Source organism: Ambystoma mexicanum, chromosome 1q (assembly GCF_040938575.1).
Source record: "Ambystoma mexicanum isolate Mex_15411 chromosome 1q, UKY_AmexF1_1, whole genome shotgun sequence".
NCBI classification, from domain to species: domain Eukaryota; kingdom Metazoa; phylum Chordata; class Amphibia; order Caudata; family Ambystomatidae; genus Ambystoma; species Ambystoma mexicanum.
The window spans coordinates 93,308,439-93,331,453 of NC_090922.1; the positions used below are offsets into that span (position 1 = coordinate 93,308,439).

Genomic DNA, 23,015 nt, shown 5'->3' on the forward strand with positions numbered 1-23,015 from the left:
GAAATTCAGGCATGGTCAATGCTAAATTGGGGGATCTTAGGCTCTCATGGTTGGCATATGCTGACGATTTTCTTTTTGACCATACTAAAGTCGGCCTTGAGAGGCTCGTATGCAAATTTAAAGAATATGCCACCCTTAATGCTTTAAAAATCAACCCGTGTAAAACTCGTACTATGGTCTTCTCAAGGGGGAGAGAGGGGAACAAAAAAATCTGGAAAATTGGTGGGGGAAAAAATAATCAGAGCACATAAAATTGTCTACTTGGGATTCCTTACTCTGGCTCTGCCATCAGCCATTGAATTAAGGCGTTCACTCAGGCATAAAATGCTCCCGCTTATTTCCTGATCGATTAAGCTGGATAATAAGTATGGTATGTTCTCATTTAAGCCTATTGTCGATTTTTATTTTTTTTTAATGGTAAGGTGACCCCAAAACTAATCTATGGAATGGAACTGCACTATCTAGCCCTTTTCACCTTTTGGGGTACACTTGAGGGTATTTATTGGAGGAAAATTTTGAAATTACCTAATAGTATCCCAATAGTAGCTATAAGATACGAATTGGGCTTGGTATCTCTGCGAGTTAGAATTCTCTGGAGAGTCTTAACCCTTTTCTCTGCCTTGCTCTCTCCGAAACAGGACACCCTATATGTTGATGTGGGTAAAACACTCTTTGTAAATGGATCTTCAGACCGTAATCCATCTTTCAAGTTTTCGTGACCTCTGTAATAGGACACTATCAGACCTCTCCACAGATAGGGATACCCTGTTAGCAAATCCCAATAAAGTCAAGGAATCCCTTTTTAGTGCGGATTGGAGTCACACGCTTGAAAAATTGCATGTCTATCCTTCTCTTAATGATTTACAATTTGACCATAAGAAGAGAGGTTGCCTGTCTTTTATATTGACTCAATTCCCTAACCGTCATTATCGCACACTTCTTAAGCTTAGATGGAATCTCCTCCCCACCAGGGAAGTCCTTCATAGAAGGAAGGAGATTAGTGATTCAGATCTTCTATGTCGGTTTTTTCATACTCCTGTGGTAATTGAATCTACTCAACATCTTTTTCTAGATTGTACTGCTTTGAAAGGTCCAAGGGATCTTTATCTAGGAAGATTCAATACCCTGGGTATTTTAGGGGCAGAAAATCTCATATGGTCTCGGTGTCTTGCCATTTCTAATATCAAAGATGCTCTTGCTGTGGCTGGATTTATCAAATGTTTAGATTTGTATGCGCCTGCCCTTTGATTTAACTGTCTGATAATCTGTTTTATGAAACTGTTGTAATCTCTGCTATTTCCTTAAGACTGATGTTATATAAAGGGAAACTGAAAAAATCATTTCATATTTTAACTTGCACTGAATTCTTTTATTTAAATGATTTGTTATGTGTTTCTCATTTTTTAAAAAAAGGGATAATTGGGTCTCTATCTTTTTAATATATTGAAATGTTTGTTACTTAATGTATTTGTAAAGTTTTCTTTTTGTAAACCATATACAATAAAAAAAAAAATACTGGAACAAATGTTTAATTAGCCCTTTGTTCAAAAAATATAACTGCTACCACCCAATGGCACTTTTAGATGTCTCAAGTAAAATCTTTGCAGGATGCCTGGTAGAGCGGTTGGGAGGAATGGGTATCGCACAACTTCGCCCTTCCAGACAAGCAAGCAGGTTTCCGAAGGGGCTTCTCCACGATCGATCAGGGTTTTATATTTAACACGATTGCGGAGAAGTACACTAGGAGAAGGGGGGTAACCTGTACTTGTCCTTAGATCTTAAGGCTTTTGACTCTGGGTATTAAGCGCAATATAAAGAACCAATGAAATAAAGGGGCAGTTTAGCCTAGGCAAGTTTGCTTTATGTATCGATTGGTATCGATTGGTGTGAATTTACTACAAGTAGGTCAAGGACTGGGTCATCCATATTGACTTGGGGGATTTTGTTGGAGGTTGTTGAATAGTTAGCCCAAGGTAGACAGTGCACCCAGTCACAGCATTGGTGGCACCAGTAAACATGCATTTGGAACAGTGGGTGAGCATTCAATTCAACACTGCACAGGATAGGGGGCAATGTCAAATGGAGACTGATTGGCAAAGCTAGCATGATTCTCCCTCCTACTTCCTTTTCTTTTGGCCAGAGTCACATAACCGCTTGGTAGGTGGGGTAACTTGTTAGACAACTCTCGGTGTCCGGGCTAAATCATGCAACATGTTTCTGGGTAAACCAGCACCTTTGGGGTGAAGTGAAGGTGATGTGAACTGTCGCTGTGCCCAGTTGGGCACACAGCGGTACGAGTTGCTGTCTATCCAGCCGGGGACGAGTTGCATACGGCTAGTAGTTTTTACCAGAGTGGCTAAATGACCATGCGTTGAAAGGCAGACTGGCGCGGGTACCATATCATGGCACGGTCTGGTAATAGGATGTCTGAAGATGGGTCTGGGGGACATGTGGCAGGCGTTGCCAAGCTACAGGGTGAAGTAAGAAGGGTTTGTTTCGGAAATAAGTTGTGAAGCAGTGCAGTGGGGTACTGTGTTGGCGCTCAGAGCGGAGTTTGGATTAACAGGTAAGCAGGTCCAACGCAGCCTTGAATAGAAGTGGGGAAAGGAGGGCCCAGCCCCTCCCGGTCAGGAGCAACACTCCTCCAGCCCGGAAAAATTCCAGGAAGGGCAGGCAATCCGCTAATGATTAGGGTTGGGGGGGGGGACGTGGTATGGGGAGGGAGCCTTCCTTTAAAGGATAAAGAAATGGATAGGGTGCGACAAGGAGCAAGGAAGGCTGTTAGGGGAAATTCTCATTATATGGCCAATTTCCCTCACCTAATGAGTCCCCCAGCAGCTTTGCTGGATTTGTGGAGTTTATTTTTTTCACTTGGTAAGAGTGAGTGCTTTTCCCCCACTCTTACCCATGTTTTGCCATGTGTATTTTCTCTGTTTTTGTGATTGTGGACTCTGGCGTACACCACTTCAGTAGCCCCCTTCTTTAGTTTGTTACACAGCACCTTCAGTGCAATGACACAGGGTTGTCTTTTAGACTTCCCACCAACTCCATTTCTGAGGCTGACTACTGTCCCCCAGAAAAGGGTAAAGTTGCCATTAACTTTACATAGTCATTTAACCACAGATCCAGTACACCCCATCTTACATGGAGTACTGGAAAGGGTTAATCCTCAGTTTTTTTATCTGTACCTCCTAGAGTATTGTTTCGCTCTTTTAACATTTAGACTTGGCTGGTGGCAGTGGTATCTACCCTAACTTTACTACCGCGATTATACTACATAAACGTGGTATTGTTTTAGGCTATTATATTAGCCTCGAACTTAAACCCGCTTGACCAAATACTTTTTCTTTTGGCTCTGGTCGGGTTTATTCGCCATTTCTTTTTGTTAAAGTCCTTCTTGTGTTTTACTTTGCGCGGCAAACCAGGTTTGCCTTCTTTGTTCACTGTCTTTTGGCGGGCTTCTGCTAAGAAGCCCTCCTCTAGGCGCCTGGGTGTCTAGGTGGGCTGAATGTGAGGGAGGGGTGTAGTCACCCCCTGCACAGGGTATCCTAGGAAACCCAAGTCGCACTTTGCCATGATTGGCTGAGGTGGTTGTACGGGCTGGACAAACCCCCCCTGTTGCGTGATTGACAGCCAGGCTGTGTGAATGGGGGATTTTCGCATAAAAGGCATGACTCTTGGGCTGGAAGTCAGTCGCCACTGGAACTACAAGGAACCGAAGAAAAGCGGAGAAGTAGTCGGCTGCTGCAACTATCCCGTCACGGTGAAGCCCTGCTGCAGTCCTAAGCTATCTGCCCTTCGACGACCAGAGAAGATCCAGTCCGGAGTCGTCTTCCCTTGAGCCTGGTGGGGACAACCAGCTCATCTGCTACAGCCAGAGGATCCTATTTGTGGTCGAAATCGCTGCACACTGCTGTAGTGGTCTGGATAGCCATCTGAAGAGCCTCTCCTGTTTTTAAGGAGCACACCTTTTATTCAGTCGCTGCTGCCGGTTTCATCCCTGTGTGGTGCAGACCCCTCCAGACGTCGTCCTTCTTGCTGAAGCTCCAAGAAACGTGGGACTGCAGGAAACTACCAGGAACAACTGCCGTGGCACCAGCTTCTTCATTGAATAAGGTACTGTGTTCTGCTTGAGGAATTCGGGTGAATCCCTTTTCTCCTACAAGGCTTGCCCTTATCTCCCTTCGTTCTTATAAGTTTTGCTTCCTCCATTGACAATATCTAAGTACTCCTGGCTACGTTGAATCTTGAACTGTCAGACAGTTTGATCCTCGACAACAGGAACCCGGTTCCACTTGACACTGGCTCCGGCCTATTGACACTTGAATTTCTGTCCATGAGTGTTCTCTGATTCTGTCTTGACAAAAGTATTGCCTATGATTTTTGCCCCCAACTCTCTTTGTAACTCGGGTGCTAAGTGTGTTTTTGCCCCAGATACGTGTTTATTTAGTAAGACCGAACTGTCATTACTGTCAGAAAGTGATCGCATATGTATTCCCGGTAACGTCTTTTGTTTCACAACACCGGTCTGTTAAAACCTAGGGTACTTACCTTGAAGTAATACCGTACAAAGTTAATTGGTTGGTTGTAGTATATTTTACGTGTGGTTTTGAATTAATAGAAGTGTTTATAACAAACGGTTTGAAAATAAATGTACTTATATTTTTTTTACCTGAAATCTTGAGTCACTGTTTGCTTTGAGTCACAGTAATTGTGGTCCCTTTGTGTAATCTCTGCTACTGCTCATATACTCTTGAGATAAGCCTGGCTGCTCCGCTACTGCTACCACTTTAACATAGTAGTACAGGCTTGTACCATAGGTAAAACTTGTATTACCACCTGTAGTCTTAATTGTGTGTAGTGGTCCCTAAGGGAACTGCACAGGATTCTGCCTAACAAAGACTAAACAATTATTCGTTTCAGTGGCAGCTGGTAGAGAAGGGGATCCTGTCTCTAAATCGGCTATCTCAAGGTGGATTGTCAAATGCATCTCACTATGTTACACTCTTGCTAAGAGAGAACTGGTCTTCAAGCCTAGAGCACACTCTACTCGAGGCACTGGGGCATCCATTGCATTTATTGCAAATACCAAAGACAGGGGTGGAAACATCAACACAATGCTGTCACAGAAAGAAACGTACTGGATAGAAAAACTGAACTCCATGCAGCCGAATGGGATGAATGCAGAATGGGATCTAAGTTGTTTTCTATAACATGAAAGAAAAGAAATGCATCTGGCAAGGGATTGCCAATACACATTATGGGAAAGTATAAGTGTAAACCTAGACGACTCCTATCGCATTGAACTGTTACATCACGAGAAAGCAGGAACGTATTTCGATACAGATATTCCATCATCCAAGGACATCATAAAATGGCGCCCGGCGAAATCCATAGGATTAGACACCTCCGCATACATAGAAAGAAAGAATGGACTAAGCATCACACGGTTACCATCGCAACCAACAAAAACAATGTGTACGCCAAGCAAGCTCAAGGCGATAGGAGCACTTCATGCTCCACTTCGAGGAGAAGACACACAAGGAATAACGGAGCCAGAACTGAATAGGGACGAGCAGAAGGAGATAGCCCTAAACTAACAACCTAAAGTGAAGAAGCGGGACTGAGTGAAAAGGACACAAAAAAAGCTACCTGGGCTGACCGCCACGCTGAGGTGAGAATTAAAACCAGATTTTAAAAAAATGCAATTTGCCTTAAGTACTAGATAATCCGGGTTTTGTAACAGGGACACAGCGCTATGTTCTAGCGACTGTTCACAGCACAAAACCCATTGACATTCAGACAGACAGTTATAAAAACGAACAGTATTCGTTTTATCAACAGACCATGCAGAAAACTGCCACTGAGCTTTGAGAAAGGGAGCAGGCGTAGAGCTAAACTGCACTGAAAAAGCAGAACTGATACGTTCAAGATGTTTTAAAGAAGACAAAATCCTCAATGTTACAGGTACACCAGGTCAAAGTGAATATTCTCGGGGGGAAAAAAACTGTAAAAATATAATTTGAAGGTATTGATCAGAAATATGTTCATTTAATTTCCTGAACTTCTTTCATTGAAACAAGACATTGGTCCGCACCTGATGAAGGGCGTTTAGAGCCCGAAACGCCTCGTGCATTAGAGAATTCCACGAATAAAAGGGCATTCAGCCAGAAGCTAAAGGAAAGTCTTATATATGGACTGTCTCTTTGAGCCATAGGAAATGGACTGTAAAATGAAGTTACGTGTTTTCACATGATATATGAACCATATAAAAATGTTTCAAGTATTTTTGTTTTAATATTCTATTCAGATTGAGTACTGTAAAGCATGAGGTAATGCCAAATTGTAGAAAGATTTACGTTTTGAATATTCAAGAAACTTGAAAACTGATGTGCGACATCTGCCACCATCATTTATACTTTGTGTTTAAATAAATAAAATGTGAGAAAAATGGTAAGATAAACAGAGAGAGAGTACTCATTTTGCATAGTTTTATGCTCAAAAGTGTGCACGGAGCATAGGTCATTTTTGTGTTAAAGTGATCACAAAAACTGTTCTGTTTATATTGGATTCTGTAGCCCGGAATCTGACTCTGTCAGCACCCAAGTAATTCTGAAAGTCACTTGAAAAAACTGTATGAGAAATAATTTCAAAACCAGAAGGCTAAATCAAAAAAGGTGTGCTCTTCTACACCATTGTTACCATTGCACAGGATTCTGCCTAACAAAGGTGAAGTTGTTTTTTTGGAAAATCAAGGAACATAATACAGCTCAACCTCACCCGTCAGGAACAGCACTCTCCCAACATGGTAACTCCGGCAAGGGCAGACAGAGCAAGGATAAGTTGGTATGGGAGCTTTAGCCTAATAAAAGATGGAGTTAAACCTACTGCGGGTGCAGTATGATGAAGTTAAACAGACATCCGGGTTAAAAGCAGGAGCCGGTGGATGAGCGGTTGCAAAGCTGAATGGGTCTTCACTCTTGCGGTCCAGCGCCTCTTGGGAGCCTAAGCGGCGGAGGAGTCTGGTGGTGGCAATGAGGGCTCAGCTTCCCCCCAAAATACAGCACTCTCTCAGCCCAGGAACACTTGCAGGGGCAGGCGGGGTCTCGGATTCGAAGTGCTGGGGGAGTTGTGCCTAGTACGGACTTGGGGAGAAATGGGGAAGGAACAGGTTTGGTTGGAGCATGGAGGTTACTGAAATTGTGCACAAAGTGCACTAACTCCTGGAACTGTGATGGAGGAAAGGGGGGAGCCCCGATGGGTAGTAACCCACCATCGGCGTGGTGGTGTTGTGGCGACCAGTGACAAGAGACAGACTCCAAATGAGCCATTGCACAGCCGGAGGGTCTTCGCTCTTCTCAGACCATCGCCTCTTGGGAGCCTAAGCGGCGGTGGCACCTGGTGGTAGCAATGAGGGCTCAGCTTCCCCCAAAGAAACAGCGCTCTCCCCGCCCAGGAACACCTGCAGGGACAGGCTGGTCTCGGGCACGAAGGGTTGGAAGAGGTGTGCCTACTGTGGACTTTGTTGGCAAAAGGGGAAGCAGGTTGGTTTTGGACACGGAGCAGTCGCCACACCTTTGGAACTATTTTTGCTGTGTTTTCTATTATGTGTAAAAATCTGCTGCCTTTTATGCCAAAAAGGACCCGTCTCATTTTGCACCTTACTGGTGGGGAGAAGAAAGGGGTTGAGATGAATGAGCAAGAGTATTGTACATTGGTGTGAAAATGAACAAATGCCCAGGTGATTCAGCCACCTACTGCTCGGGTGTTGGCTCTGGGAATAATGTAAAGAAATGCTCCTTAACAGGATTTAGGCTCCTGCTGTCGGCCTTGTGGTTCAAAACCCACGGGTCCTCTGTAGCATAACCCAGGTCTTCGTGTCAGTTCCGTGGGTATGAGAGCCAGGAATCGTTAACACAAATTACCTTTAGAAGGTCAGCGCTGCTTTCTGCAAGCGAAATGTTCATGCGAGTAATACACCGCTGTTGGTGTCAGTTCCGTCCGAAAAGAAATTGAAATACTGTTCCACGTCAGACTTCACTTTTCCCCTGGTTTCCCTTCTGCGATCCCTTCTTTTTCCTCAATGGTATGGGCTTCCTGGATTCCAGAGACTTGCCGCCCTAATATGCCCACTCGAATCCAGTGATGTACTCTGTCCACTCCTCCGCCTTCGCGCTCGGTCCCTAGACGAAAATATCGAGAGATGGCAGAAGTCCACCTGCCGCTTTTAACGGTCTCTTCCCCCACCTCCTGGTGTTTCCAATCCTTTCCCTCTTCCCTCAGTAAACCCCTCCCTGCTTGCATTCTGAGGCGTTCCCTTTGATAATATTTCGATATGTGTGTCCCTTTGTTCATCCCGCCACCCTTGCCCTTCACCAAGTCTTATGTACGTCTGGTACGAGGATAAGGTGAGTGTAGTGTTTCATCCTATTTTTATGGAGCCGTCTCTTAGTAGTTTTCGGTTTTAGGGGGGTTTGCCCGTATTTAGACAGGCATTCTGGGAGTAGTAGTTCCTGTATCTACCCAGGCAGTTGAGCTACTTCCGGCACTTCCTGACACTGTGACCTTGTCTTCGGTTATCCCAGGTTGTTCGGGCACATCATTTCCCTCAGATGGACTTATTGTTTCCTCTCTTGATTGCCTGAGATCACAACATCCTAAGAACACCAGCTCTCCTGTCCTGGCTTTTAATCGTTCTCCCCGTGTATTCTTGTGGTTTTCCCGATTCGGATTGCACTGCTCGGTCTCCCTCTCGGGACCTATGATGACCAGTTTCACAGGAGGACTTGGCACACTTCCTGATGGATTGCAGATTCTTAATACAGCTCAGAAGGCAGTGTATCAGACCACATTTAATAGCGAACTGCTTGCAACACGCAGGGATAGTTTGGCTTATGATGTAGTGCGGCAATGTGGTTTTTGAATATGATTTGGCTCACTTCATAAAGTCAGCCCTGGAAGTAGTTAACAGATCCAAGTTTTAGACCTCTAACCATATTGTTTTGTATTTTAATGGTGGTGAATTGACACAAGTGTAATGATTTTGATACAACTTGTTTTTGTGTTTCTAATGGATTTTATAGCTGAATGAACGTATTTACTACTTGACAAATTACATTGCTGACCACAATTTAGTTCAGTAACATTCAATTTCAGCAAAGCATACATTTCCATAATGACAATAGAAATAAAAAGGCAAAGTACTGCCATTAAAATAGTTATTTAGAATTAAAATCAGAATTGTGTAACTTTCGTGCACAGTCCCGACCTAAGGGACTTGATCTTGCCCTTTGTAAATAACTTGATAATGACCTGCTAGCAACCTCAACCTTTCTTTCTGGACTATTTGATCTAACTGAACCTGTGAAAGCAGATGACCGTTAAGTTATTTAGTACTTGAATCATAGATACAAGGTAAAACATTGTGTGGCTAATGATATTTTGAAGATTGTTCTTTTGAGAAAGTAGATATTTGGTATTAAAATTCATATAATCTTCTAGTTTCTGATTTTAAAAAATCTATTTGGATTGAAGCTTCATTGAGATTTGTTTTTTAGATTTCATTTTGGTGTTTTTCAGGTTGGACTGCTTTGCATGAGGCCTGTAACCGTGGTTACTATGATGTTGCAAAGCAATTGCTGGCTGCTGGCGCTGAAGTGAACACAAAGGGATTGGATGATGACACACCTTTACATGATGCTTCCAACAATGGACACTTCAAGGTCAGTACCTAATGCAGCATGCTTTGGTATTCTTCTGATAATCCGAAAACGTTTAAAAATCAAAAATTCTTCCCAGTCCTCTCATGCACTTACCAAGACAAGAGCCCCTGCCTTTTTTCCATAGCCCCTTGCCCCCCGGCCCCCATCCCCCACAGCTGCTCCCCCACCCCCTCACTGGCCCTCTCCCACTACCTCTTCACTTTTGTTTTTGTGAAGCATTTTCTTTTCAGAATGTGCATTCCGTTGTAGCTGCAGGAATCATGAAATTCCCCTGCTATTCCCCCAAAAATCTGAAAACGGCTGAACTGTAACTGGCTCCCCAAACTCATCAATTTCACATGCTTACAACCCCCACCTCTAGCACAAGTAATGTCATCCTTTTTCCTCCTCCAAATAGCTTTTTGAGCACTTTTCGTTTTTGCATTACCCCGGTAATTGCTCGCTTAGTGCCAAAAAAGGCTTAATTTCTGAAAAGCCTCTCTGCTCCAAAGCACAATGGCAGATACAGCTATATTTTCGAGAGCTGTGGGGCACCCCTTTCCCTGTCAAATCTTTTTTTAAACTACTGCATGGATTAACCCCAAACCTGTCCTAGAAAGAAACTAACCACTTTGTGCCCAAGTTGTTTGTGGCCCAAATCCACAAAGCAGTTTTTGCGCTTAGGCTTTACTAATGTTGAACTTTTTCTGTATGGGAAAATGAATGGGAGTAGTCGAAAAACATATTTTTTTGCTTTCTTCATTCTTTAACGAATCTTTCCCAACATTTCCTGTCTGGGGCGGGGACCTGTAACAAACCTTTTGTATGAAAATGTCCTCCAAATCAGTCATGGAAGTCAAAAGTTAACGGAAGTAGAATTTTTGGATTTCCTACGACTGAAGGCTATAACCTATAGGGCAGCGACCACCACCCTATAATGCATATCATCTTCAGTGACCACTTTCGACACATCCGTTCGGATCCCGCAAACCTATACAGGGTCTTCACAATTCCCAGGATTCTGGAGCCCCGCAGACAACCTTCAACTCTTCAGGCTTCGGCCTAAACAGTATGGAGAGTTGAGTGAAAACATTTAGTACATTTTTGGAGAATGTCTCCACAAGTTTCCCCCCATAGCTTCATCTCACTGTTCCCCGGCGTTGATGATGGAGAAAACTCCTTTTACATTCTGCCCATCTTGTAATAGGAAATTTCCCTGGAAGGATAACCATTGTCTTCCAAGAGACCTCTAGGAGACCAAATGTCAAGCGTCTAAGCTCTTCAAACAGAAGACGCTGAAAGATCGACATTTGAAGCACTGGGCAGTCTATGCAATGCAAGCTGAGTCATCAACTTAATACCCCGCAGGCGCAGAGGAATCAGACAGAGCAGGATAGTCCCCGCTAGGATAGCTTGGGGGCAACGCATTTGTCTTGGAAGCAAGACAACATGGTGCAACACAGATTCAAATCCTGATCCCGTGCTTAGAAACCACTTGCTGGTATTAAGCGTGTTATAAATGACCAATACATAAATTAGTGATGCCAAGGAAACATCCGAAACATCTGATCGGGAAGCAGAAGCTTCCCGGGTGCCATTCTCTAGCTCTGGCTACTATGGAAGTTTCTCTTGGTGACTAGGGTAGACACATACAACACACAGCGAGCGGTGGTAGTGCAGGGGGCTCCGATACCAAACAAACATCCACTCTGATATAAATGAAAACACACCAAACCCACGCCGCACATTTCAACACATTCATCAAACATCTAAGACGGAACTTGTCTCCTAGTAAAACCTCTACTCCCAGGGCGGTGTCCTCAGTAAATGTCTCAAAAAACAAACACTGGTTAAAAATAGTACTGTACGCCCGTCCCCTTTACTCTATTCTCATGGGTGTTACCCAACATGGGGATGGTCCCAGAACCTTTGGCTACGAAAACGAAGCTTGCCCTTTAAATTTAATACAGGGCGCGACGTAGGTCGGGGAACGCCCCGCCTAGGCCCGACCCTCCGGCTCCTCACCTCGGTCCCTTTTTCTCCACACCCTCGGTGTCGGACCTGGCAGCATGTTAGGTAAGATTTCCACAGAGCTGGTAATTCTTCCTCGCCTGGTTCAACTCCAGAACTTTTTGCTTTTCTAGTGGGATATTTTTCATTAATACCTCAGTGAGTGGGAACCTTTTTCCACACTCGCCTAATCTTTAACTCTTTTTATGGGTGTCATTTCTAAGACTCTCCATAGTGTCTTTTTAAAGTTATCATGTCTAACAACTTATTAGCAATAAGTGCCTGTTGTTGCTGGGTTGCCCTAGGGGATCCCCATTTAACTTTCTTGTACTAACCTTGAGTGAACTACAGTTCCCAAGGGTAGAAAGGATCTTTGTATCCCTTTTACATTTTATTCTGTGAAACCAGCACACCCCACCTTATGTGGAGTGCTGGGGAGATGCAATGTATCCCCTTTCACATTAAAACTGTAACAATTCTGTTAGTGACAAGCTTACCTTTAATGGCTGGTGGCAGTGATACCTTTTTACTAATTTGGTGCACCTTTACCGCGGGCTGTAATCACAGCTGCAGTAAAGGCACCTATGGGTGCTCATCTTACCAAAATGGCCCAGTCTTCTTTTTCCTGCCATTTTAGTGTTTCTTCCCCCTCCTTTGTCTTATGCCTTCCTTCAACTGGGACAAATACCAGTGGGGGGGGCTGGCTGTCCTGATTGGACAACCAGATGCAGGGAGAGAATGCAGAGGTTGTGCTGCAGTTCCTGATAAATACTGGAAACCTGGAAGCTGAAGTCATGTCGACCACTGGAACAGAAAACCAAAGAGGATGATGAAGGAAAAGCGGCGGGAATGATTTCCAGCGACCGGAGAGCCTGCTGTGTAACAGAAGCCTGCTGCAGCACTTCCTTCCAATCGACCTGGGGTCTCTGAAAACGACGACCCGAACCCAGAGCCTGGTGAGACCCACTAGATTCAAGAAGACCTGCATTTTGAGCCATCCCACGGGTTGCTGCGACCTTGCGTTTTTGCAATACCCCAATACCCTGGGACCTCCAGCCACTGTGCGGTGCACGGTCTTCTGAATTCCGAATCTCGCTGAAACTGCGTGGGCATCCTGGTGTATCTCCAGAGACACGAATCGAGTCCAAAAAGTCCCCGCACAAGAGTGCTGGACTTTTTAAATGACGAGAATTCAACCGCGATTTTCTGTCTTCTTCTGTGCTCCTTGAAAAGGCGCCAAATCCGCAGAACCACATTCAGCCGCGACGGAAATCTTGCCTAGAGCCTTCATCATCGTTCCCTGCTGCAAAGTCCCTTCTGAGGTCTTGTGTTCAGTCTCCAGGACAAGGAATCCACTGACCGGGTATTTGGCTGCAGTCCCTGAAGTTCTCCTGCTGCAATCTCTTCTTCATTGCTGAGGTACTGTGTTGACTTGGGTATATACTTACCTTAAGCCTGTTGGGATTTCTGTGTAGTCCTGGGGGGTTTGCTGTGATTGGGAGGTCTCTCATCCAGTGCACTCAGTCCCACTGCTAGAATCCTGCTGGTGTGTCTTCGGTGAAGCCCCTGGACCTTCTTCTAACCCTAGAAGTAAAGTACTCACCTGTTTGCCAGTTTTCCTAAGGAAACTCTGACTTTTGCTACTAAAGAACTTATTCTAACAATGCCTGTTGGTCACTAGTCCTAGTGACCCCCTCTTCTGCCACTGAACGCTCATGCTCTAAGAGAAAGGGAAAGACTTTGAAGGGATTGAGACTTCTGCCTAGAAAAGAAATCAAGTGTTTTACTTACTTGTAAAGAGTTGGTTGGTAACTGTAATTCTAAGAGTGAACATTAACAGAAGTTCTTACTGATCTTGAAAGTGTGATGCACTATTCTTAACAGTATGGTTAACATCTTTTCTTCCTTAGCCACTGTTTTACCAGTCTAAAAGAAAGTAGATGTAAAGGTATTTTAATCTCCTGTGATTAGGTTGTGCCTCTTTACAAAAGTAATGTGTTGGTTTCACCAGATTATTCCTGAAGGGTAATAGTATGAGTGTCCTCCAACTGTTGGTATCACCAGGTTAGTTCCGTTAAGATAACTGAGTGTCCCCCAACTGGGTCTTGCTTCCCCTGACTTGCTGCTAGCCTGTCCTTAATAAGTGTACATTAGGTTGTTGCCTACCTAGAATAACTATTCAGTAAAGTGTGACATTGGGTTTTACTTTCCCCTTCATTGTGAAGTTAAAGTATGTGGGTTTTACTTACCTTGTGTTAGCTGTGTGCCACCCAAAACAAGTTACCAGAGTTATTGCTTACCTCAATCTGGGGTTCCCTGATTTCCAAAGCATTTTTAATTGTATATTACAGCCTTAGGTTTTACTCACCTGGTATAACTATGTGTTATAATAAATGTGGTTATAGGTTTCTACTGCACCTAGAATAAGTATTTCACTATTCACCAAAAAGTATATTTTCCAGTTGACTGTGATTTGTTCCAAGAGTCACTGTACAACTGGAAGGGCCTACTGCCCTTGTATTACCAAAAGTAATCTGAAAGTAACCATTGGTCTTTTATTCCCAAAGGATAGGCTTGACCTTTACTAAATGTGTATAACAAGGTTTTGACCTCCCTAGAACTACTGTTAGGTGTTCCAAATAAGGTATATACTTGGGTATGTGTACTTTCAACCATAGTGTTGTTTTTTATATTGTGATTTCATATAATGTTAATAGTTGCTTAACCCCTAGATTTATCTGGGCCTACTTGTATTTAAATAAATCCTTTATTTTTACAATACATAGTGTTTCAGTGTTTCTTTGGATCATTTGTATTACAATTTCACTTGTACTGTATCTACTGCCCTCTCTACCTCATAAGATAAGCCTGGCTGCTCTGTCTACGCTACCCCGAACTCGGGTGGTACAGCCTTATACTAAGAGTGGAGTCTTGTACTGCCTCCGTAGAATGGTTTTTGGACTTCAGAAAAACTGTCCTAACGGAGCCAACGCAGAGACTTTACCTATCTGCTTACTTCCCTTCTTTCTTTTTCAATCTTAGCCTTCCTTCGGTGCCCCCGCCACCTTGGCTGCATGAGGATTCACGATATGGGTCATAATTCCGTGCCTTGAAGCATCTGTGTATAGGTGCGTTATAAATGCCATATATCATATCATGTCATGCGACTACTTGTTCCCGGCCTCGGAACCTCATGCACTGTATTGAGTGCCTGGGGCCCGACCACCACTGCTTCGCGTCTGTGGCTTGCAGCTCTCGGTCACCGGGCCTCGAAGAATCGAGTAGTAGGGAGATATTCCACACTTAAGGACTTGGTCTCCAGGACCTCCCGTCAAGGCTAGGTAGGCCCCCCTGTTTAGTACAGCTCCACAGCGCAGCAACGACTTCAATGGGGTTCCCATGGATCGGGGTTCCTCGGATTCAGGTTCTGTCAGGCCAGTGGCCTCTAAGGCTACTGCCTCCCAAGCTGCGGGGCCTGGCGGCTCTTCAGGGCGCTCCGGAAACAAACCTGAAGCTGTCCTGGCTACAGGTTCTCAAGTTAAGGGGTTTGGGGGCCCTTACCAGGCTGTGCTTGGAGGGGCAATCAAGTTCGTCCTCTTTTTCTACCCCAGTGGGAAAGGGATCGTCGAGTGCCGCCTCCAAGATTCTGTCCTCGGCTAGAACCCGTGCGGCTACTGGCACAGGTGCCGAGGGTGACAAGCCTACCGGAGCTCGCTCTGAGGTCATGAGTCAGGGCGTTAAGACTACCAGACTTCTGGCGGAGGGCTCGGCGCCTACCAGAGTGTTCTGATGTAGACACCTTCGGGTGCAAGACCCAAGCTGTATCCTCTCGTGTCTGAGGCCTCTATTGGCTCAGGGCCTTTGTGCCCACCCGCCCAGGGCCTGGCAAAAGGCTTCAAAATGTCAGTGGCATGTGGCGTGCCATGCAGGTCGCCATCTTGGATCCAACTCCAGGCTTTCAAACATCAAATGGGCTTTGCAGGATGATCCCAGCCCCCTTCGCTCTGGAAGCGTCAGCAGATCCTATGGTGCAGGTTTTTGGTGTCCTCAAGGGTGCATCTACCCATCACAGCCATATGGCCACATATTACAGGTCCCACAGTGCTTTTACCAGGAGCTGAGGCCCAGCTCCTCTGTGGACCCGGCGGCTTGTGAGGACCGCTTCTTTGAGTGCTTCCTCATGTGTTAACCTCGGTTGAAGGGGCTTCTGAAGGACATTGTGGAGGTCATCCTGCAGGTGGCATCGCCCCCGACCCCTCATCTGGGTACTCCTCCCGTTCCTCCTGCACTCACGATGCTGGTCCCTCTACCAGTTCAGACCCTACTGGTCACTATCACCTGTACCACTAACGCCTCCCCCTCAACAACTTGACCGGTCTACGGTTCCTGACCTGGAAGGCAGGGGCCCGCTGGCACCTGTGTCCCAGGGCCCGGATTCTCGTCGGTCTGTGAAAGAGGGGAGGGGCGCAATGATGCCCAGGACAATGAGCCCTCGGCACGGCATCCGTTAAGGCCTTTCATGACCACCTTTAGGGCCTGGCAGAGTTCTTGGGGGGGGGGGGGGGGGAGGTTGGGGATGGTCCCTCCTTCTGCGGAAGCCCCCCCATAAGTCAGGTGTGCTTTTAGAGGTCTTAGGGAAACTCGCCACGATCTGGTCTGGCATCCCCCTCCAGAAGGATGTCCTGCAGGTGACGCAAAAGGTCTTGTAGAAGTCCGGGGCCAGCACCCATATGAACATGAAGTTGGACATTCGGTTTAGGCTGATGGACAGGGAGCCAATCCTCCATGCCTCCCACCCGCAGCCCCATTGTCTGAGGTGGCTGCAGCCTCTTATTCTAAACCATTGTCTTCCTTTATGGGAGTTACTTCCGGTTGCCTCCCCAAGGAGGACCAAATCATTGAGTCCTTGGAAAAGCAATGCTACTCCATCTCAGGACTTCATCTGCGGCAAGCCAACGCAGGTGCCCTCTTTGCTGCGGCTAACCTGAAGCTGTTGCGGGCGCTCAGGGAATTTCTGCCTGACCCCTCTTTGGACAAGCAAGTCTCCTTTAAGGCCAGTCTGGCAGATGCCCGGGCCATTGCACAGGTCCTCATGGAGTCTTCGGGCTCCCGCATTGACATAGCTAGCAGAGGGCTTTGCCCTTGTGTTGAGATGAGGATGACGGCGTGGATGCATGTCACAAAGTTCATCTGACGTACATGATCTGCCCTTAGAGGGCGTGGACCTTTTTCATTTGTCGACCGATGACTAGTTGTCAAATTAGAAAATATCCACTGAAACCACCAAGTCCGTGGCCATCCTGACATAACCACATCAGAAATCCCAGGGCAGGACCGATTTCAAGCCCTACACTTTCTCTGGCTTCAACGGGTTCCGGGACCATGGTACACAGAGGCCTGACAGGTCGCCCAGCGACAAAAGGAGGCAGCTGCAAAGGATGTTGTGTGGGTTTTTCCGCTCTCCGTCCTCTTATCATGCCTCGGACGCCAGGAAGCGGTGACGTCAAGGTTGGGGGAACAAAGCTCACTTGTGGGTCTGTTCCAAGACACCTGGAAGCGTCTTTCCAGCAACCTGTGGATCCTATCTGTAGTCTCCACTGGCTTCAGGCTTCCTCTCTTTGCCACTACCATCCTCGCCTCCTCTTCGTCAGATCCGGTCCCAGGCTTTTTTACGGGAGGTCCTGTTGCTCTTAGAAATGCAGGTGATAGAACCTGTTCCTCTTGTAGACAGGGGCATTGATTACTATTCAAGGATTTTTTGATACCCAAGAACAACCAGGCTGTCCTGAGGGTAGTTCTGGATCTGCCATTTCTAGATCTGTCTTTATCGCTGGAATGCTTCAAGGTGATTACTCCCACGCACATAGCAGAGTCTCTTTGTGCAGGGGACTGGATGTGTTCCCTGGACCTCAAGGATGCGCATTTGCGTGTACCCATTTATCAACCACATCAGATGTTTCACGATTATGTCAGACCACTTTCGATACAAGGTGCTGTCCTTTGGCCTGAACTCAGCTCCTTGTGTGTTCACAAAGTTGATGAGAAACAGTGACGTCCGGTCTCCGCTTGGAGGCCCATCATCTCTACCCTTATTTGGATGACTGGCTGGTGAGGGAGGGGGCGGGGGGTCATGCCAGAGAATGGTGGATATCCTTCAGCTTGTGTTTTCCCTCACCCAGAGGAAGTCAGTTTTGTCCACCTCACGAACTGGTCTTCCAATGCACCCAAAGGGACACTAACTCTCAGCGTGCCTTTCTAACCCCAAAGAGGGTTCTGGCCAACATGACTACCTCAGCATGGTGGTTCCAGCACATTCTGGGCCTGTTGGGATCAGGAGAGTGGGGGGTGGGGTCTCTGTCGAGCAGGATACCCATACCACCATTCCTTCTGCCCGATCTTCACTGTAGGCTGATAGCAATGTTTCAGTGGGAGCCACCTACAACCGACCAGCGCCTTCCCTGGTAGGGACGATGGACTCCTCATTTCCGGGATGTGCGACTACTCTGGAGGGCTATGCGATTCATGGAGCATGGTCCAGGAAGGAAGTCCTCCTACATATAAATATGCTCGAGCTCAGGGCAGTGGGCTTGGCACTAAAGGTGTTTTTGCCCTTCATCAGGGACAAGTCTGTTCTGGGCAGGGCAGACAATTCTACAATGTTTTACCTGAACAAGCAGGGAGGCACCTGTCTCCTCCCACTCCCCACCCATCTCCTCCTGCATGAAGGCGGTTTCGATCTGGGAATGGGCTCTGATGGGGGGTGGGATTTGAATTTCGGCAGTCTACCTGCCAGGGGACAGCAATACAGAAGTGGATCAGCTGAGTCTCTTGGGGTTCAACACCTACGAGTGGGAGTTGCACAGCAACTCCTTAAAGCCCCTGTTCTAGCCTTTTTCACCTGGTAAGAGTGTGAGCCTTTTTTCCACTCTTGCATGTGTTTTGTTTACTGTGTGTTTTTACCATTTGTGTGATCTTGGGCTCTGGAGCCACATCTACTCCATGAGCATCATTTTTGTGTTACACAGCACCTTCAGTGCAGTGACTCAGGGTTGTCTTTGAGACTTCCCACTGACTCAATTGTTCTGGGACTGACTACTGTCTCCCAGAAACATGTAAAGTTGCCATTAACTTTATGTAATCTCTTTAAATCAAAGACCCAGTACAACCCATCTTACATGGAGTATTGGAAAGGGTTAATTTCTATCCCTTTTAGTCTGTTTCTCTTGGAGCACTGTTTCGCTCCCTTTACATTAAGACTTGGCTGGTGGCAGTGGTAGCTACCCTAATTTTTCTATTGCGGTTATCTTATATAACCATGGTATTGTTTTAGGCTATTATATTAGCCTCGAACATAAACCTGCTTGACCAAATAAATTTTATTTTTGCTCCAGCTGGGTTTAGTCGCCATTTCTTTTTGTTAAAGTCTTTCTCGTGTTTTTCTCTGGGCGCCAAACCGGGGTTGATTCCTTTGTTCGCCGTCTTTTCACAGGCTTCTGCACAGAAGCCCTCCTTAAGGCGCCTGAAAGTCTTGGTAGGCAGGATGTGAGGGAGGGGTCTTAGGACCCCTTCCATGGGTTCCCTTGGTAACCCAAGTCACACTCCTGTTTGAATGGCTGGGTGACTGTCTGTTAGGGAGAATTCTCTTACAAGGCTTATTTCCCATACCTAGTGAGTCCCCCAGAAGCTTTGCTGGATTTTTGGGGTTTGTTTTTTCTCCTGCTAAGAGTGAGACTCTTTTTACTCCCACTCTTAGGCATGATTTGAGGTATGTCTTTGACTGGTTATGTGCTTATGGGCTATGGGGTTTCTTTTTACTCCATAGGGCATCATCTGTTTTTCTGTATGTGTGGTACACAGCACCCTCAGTGCAGTACCACAGGGGTGTCACAGTGACCCCCAAACATAGACTCCATACCCTGGGACTGACTACTGTCTCTCAGGGCATGTAAAGTCACCATTGGCTTACTAGTCCAAAATTGTGAACAGAACCAGTACCAACCATCATATTGTGGAAGTACTGGTAAGGGGTAGTTCGATTGCCCCTGGTGTCAGTCTAGAAAAATGGATACCTCTACTTCTGTGACCGCAAACGCATTTTGGTGGCCGTGGGACAACCGTCTCATGCACGATATGACAGAATATAGGTTTTCGAGGTTGCCAATGAACGGCCATTTTGATGTAACAAGAATCGCCATTTTGTTTTCTAACCATTGCTCATTGCTTTCTGTTCCTATTGCTTCGCAGTATATTTTCAGCTTACACTGCTCAACTGTAAAACATTGTTGTCTGTATGTAAAAACGACAAGGCCGCAGGGCCGAGAGGATAACAAGAGTTAGTTGAAACACAAACGTAGGCAACGCCAGGAAGAATGCCCGGCTCCCTCCCGAATGTAGCCTTGAAGCAGAACTGGAGGGCATTTAATCATTTCGCAGCTGCAAGCCAGTCTCGTGATATGGTAGAATATGTTAGAATAATACAGCTAAAGGCTTGAATTATGCTCTTCTTACGGCCCCCCTTTGTTGAGCCCGCTAGAGCGTGTCGGCTCCCAGGACACGAATAGCACCTAATAGATAGCAAGGTCCGGAATGCAACTCTCCTCCCCTCCCCCCCCCCCCCAAACCCTGTATGAAGCTCGCTTCCAAGAACAGAAGCGCTGTGTTCTATTCAACAACTGAAAGATGCCTTCGCACTCACAAATTGCAAATTGTTACTAGAATAGATGTTTGAAGGTATCATAGTTGTCGGAGATGTCCATCATCACACCAAGTTCAAAGAAACCCAATAAAAGGGGGGGTGTTAAACATGTCATAGCTGATTGTTTGATATGCATTTTGTATATATGTAACGGATGTACTTAATTCACTCTCTTGCGTCCCTCAAGGTCTAGAGATGCACGTCGCGGGGCGTGAGACCGAGTTGGCCAACTGAGACTTTTGCTTTGCAATAAACCCTAGTGTTGGGAATACAACCTCGTGTCTGGCATATCTATTGTGTGTGGTGACTCGCCTTGTTTCCATAGACGTCAGGGGCCCCTTTCACTGGGTCTGTTTTTGAGGGGGCACTATCCCGTTCCCCCTCGTGGAGTTTCTCGCTGTCGCAGTGGTTACCACGTGAAATATTCCACCAGAATATTCTCTATGGGATTTTCTCATTGATTTTAAACGCACCACTTTTTGGTGCAATGTTAAAGATACCGCCGGTTTATTTATTCAATATTAAATCACCGGTTGGGTCTTTTTGCCAGAACTCGATTCTAAAATGGCGTTGGTGTCTGTCTCTGTAACTCTGACCAAGGTCGAGCCCTTTGTTCCACTATTTTGGCGGGCTTCTCCACAGAAACCCTCCAAATGGTGCCACTCTGTCTGGGTTCCACAGGAAGGGTGGAGGGAGGAATTGGCACCCTGGACTGCGTTGCCTTAGCAACCCATGTCACACTCTACTTTGATTGGCCCAGTGGTGAGCCGCCCGGCTCATCACTTAGCATGTGTGATTGACAGCTAGGCTGATGGGGATTTTTCTGCATAAAAGCAGGGCCTTTGGGACTGGAACTTCAGAAGTCGTCACAGGACCTAAGAATCTGAAGAGGGAAGAAGCTAAGCCATCTGCAGCGACGACACCACCGGTGAAGCCCTGCTGCAACTACCTCACCACTTTCCCGATGACAAGAGAAGATCTTCTGCTGGACGAGTCTTCTTCCCCCTGAGCTGGTGGGATCAACCAGTTCGCCTTTTTCGCCTTCCAAAGACGGCTCTTGGTCGATCTCCTGTGCCAAGCACCCCGGCGGTCGGATAGCCAAGCTCACCACTTTTGACCACGAATAAAAGGAACTCTGCGGCTGGTTTCATCGCTGTGCAGTCCAACGACTCCACGGTCCCTCCTCGGCAAGATCGTCTCTTCCCCTGGTCGGAACCACGAACTTCAACCACTGGGTTGGCTCCAGGCCTTCTAACTAGATCTTTTGAATCACCCCAACCTCTTTTGAACCCTTCGCAAATAATTTCAGTGCACTTTAAACCGTGTGATTCTGAGCACATTTCGCTTTGCTCCATTTAAAGGGGGCCTGGCCTATGAACTTTGGCTCTACAGTATAACCTGCCTTTCTCCCCTTGCTCTGAATTCCTAAAAGTGTTGGGAACTGTTTTATTTCTATGCTCTGCCTTTTTTCTCTCCCTTTAACTACATCATCAGAGTGCCATCTTGGTTAAGCGCTCACATCTGTTCTAACAAATGGTAGTGTTTTAACCCGGACTTGTCTGATAACTATTAAGGGAGGTGTGTATACTTTACCTGACTGTGTTTTAACTTGCTTTTGATTGAGAGTGCTAGTATATTGCCTAAAGTGTGTTTTTAAATTAATAATTATATACTTTTTATACAAAGCTCTGGTCAGTGTTTGTTCCACTGTGTTGTGGCCCTATTGTGTATACTCTGCATACTGCCCTACTCTTCTTGAGAGAAGTCTGACCGCTCAGCCACAGCTACCAGGTTAATCTGGGTGGTGCAGACTGCTACCAATAGGGTTTACTGCTTACTCCTGTAGTCTTAATCTTTTTGCAGTGTTCCCCAAGGGAACTGCACAGGATTCTGCCTAACACTGTCCTTGCCAGGACAGCCACCCTGTTGGATCATTGACAGCCAGGCTGTATGAATGGGGGAAAACTGCATAAAAAGCCAGTCTCTGGGACTGGAAAGGCAGAGTCGCCACTGGAATGAAAGAACCAACGAGGAGCTGACAGAAGAGGACCCCTACAATGACTGAACTGCCCTGTGAAGCCCTGCTGCAGGTCCGAATCTTCAGAATCCGTCGACAGAGAAGATCCTCCAGGAAACATCTTCCCTTGAGCTGGTGGGACCAACCAGTTAGCCCAAACTGCAAGCCAGGACCCCTCCTCTGGTCGAATTCGCTGTACAGAGCTACAGTGGGCCGGATAGCCAAGAATGTCGGACCCTGCTTGGGTTTTAAGGAGCGCACCTTTTATTTGTTGCTTTGCTCTGCTGCTGGTTTCTTCCCTGGGTAGTGCAGGACCCTCAATTCTTCCTACTTCTCGTCAGTCCGACAGTCGCTTCAGGAACTGTGAGCCTGCAGGAACTACCAGGAACGTCCGCCTTTGCTACAGCTTCCTCTCCGTTTTAAGGTACTGTGCATATCTGGTTGTTCATATCGTTCAGCCGTGGTGAAAGTGTTTGAAATCTTTCTCCAAACCGAGGGCTTGTCCTTCTCTTTTCTTTGAACTAACCGTTCTACCAACCAACCTCGTCCGGAATCCGTGGCACAAACTTTACCGCAAACTACCCTGAACCGT

General features: G+C 46.2%; 1 protein-coding gene across 7 annotated transcripts in view; it reads left to right on the forward strand.

The window, feature by feature from the left end:
• Positions 1-23,015, forward strand: part of ANKRD11 (ankyrin repeat domain containing 11) — a 1,995,649-nt gene that overhangs the window by 1,351,803 nt on the left and 620,831 nt on the right. For all 7 annotated transcript variants that reach the window (XM_069635589.1, XM_069635598.1, XM_069635590.1 and 4 more), the window contains one exon: positions 9,580-9,722. In XM_069635589.1, the coding sequence (XP_069491690.1) occupies positions 9,580-9,722 (143 nt within the window). The remainder of the gene's footprint in view (positions 1-9,579; positions 9,723-23,015) is intronic.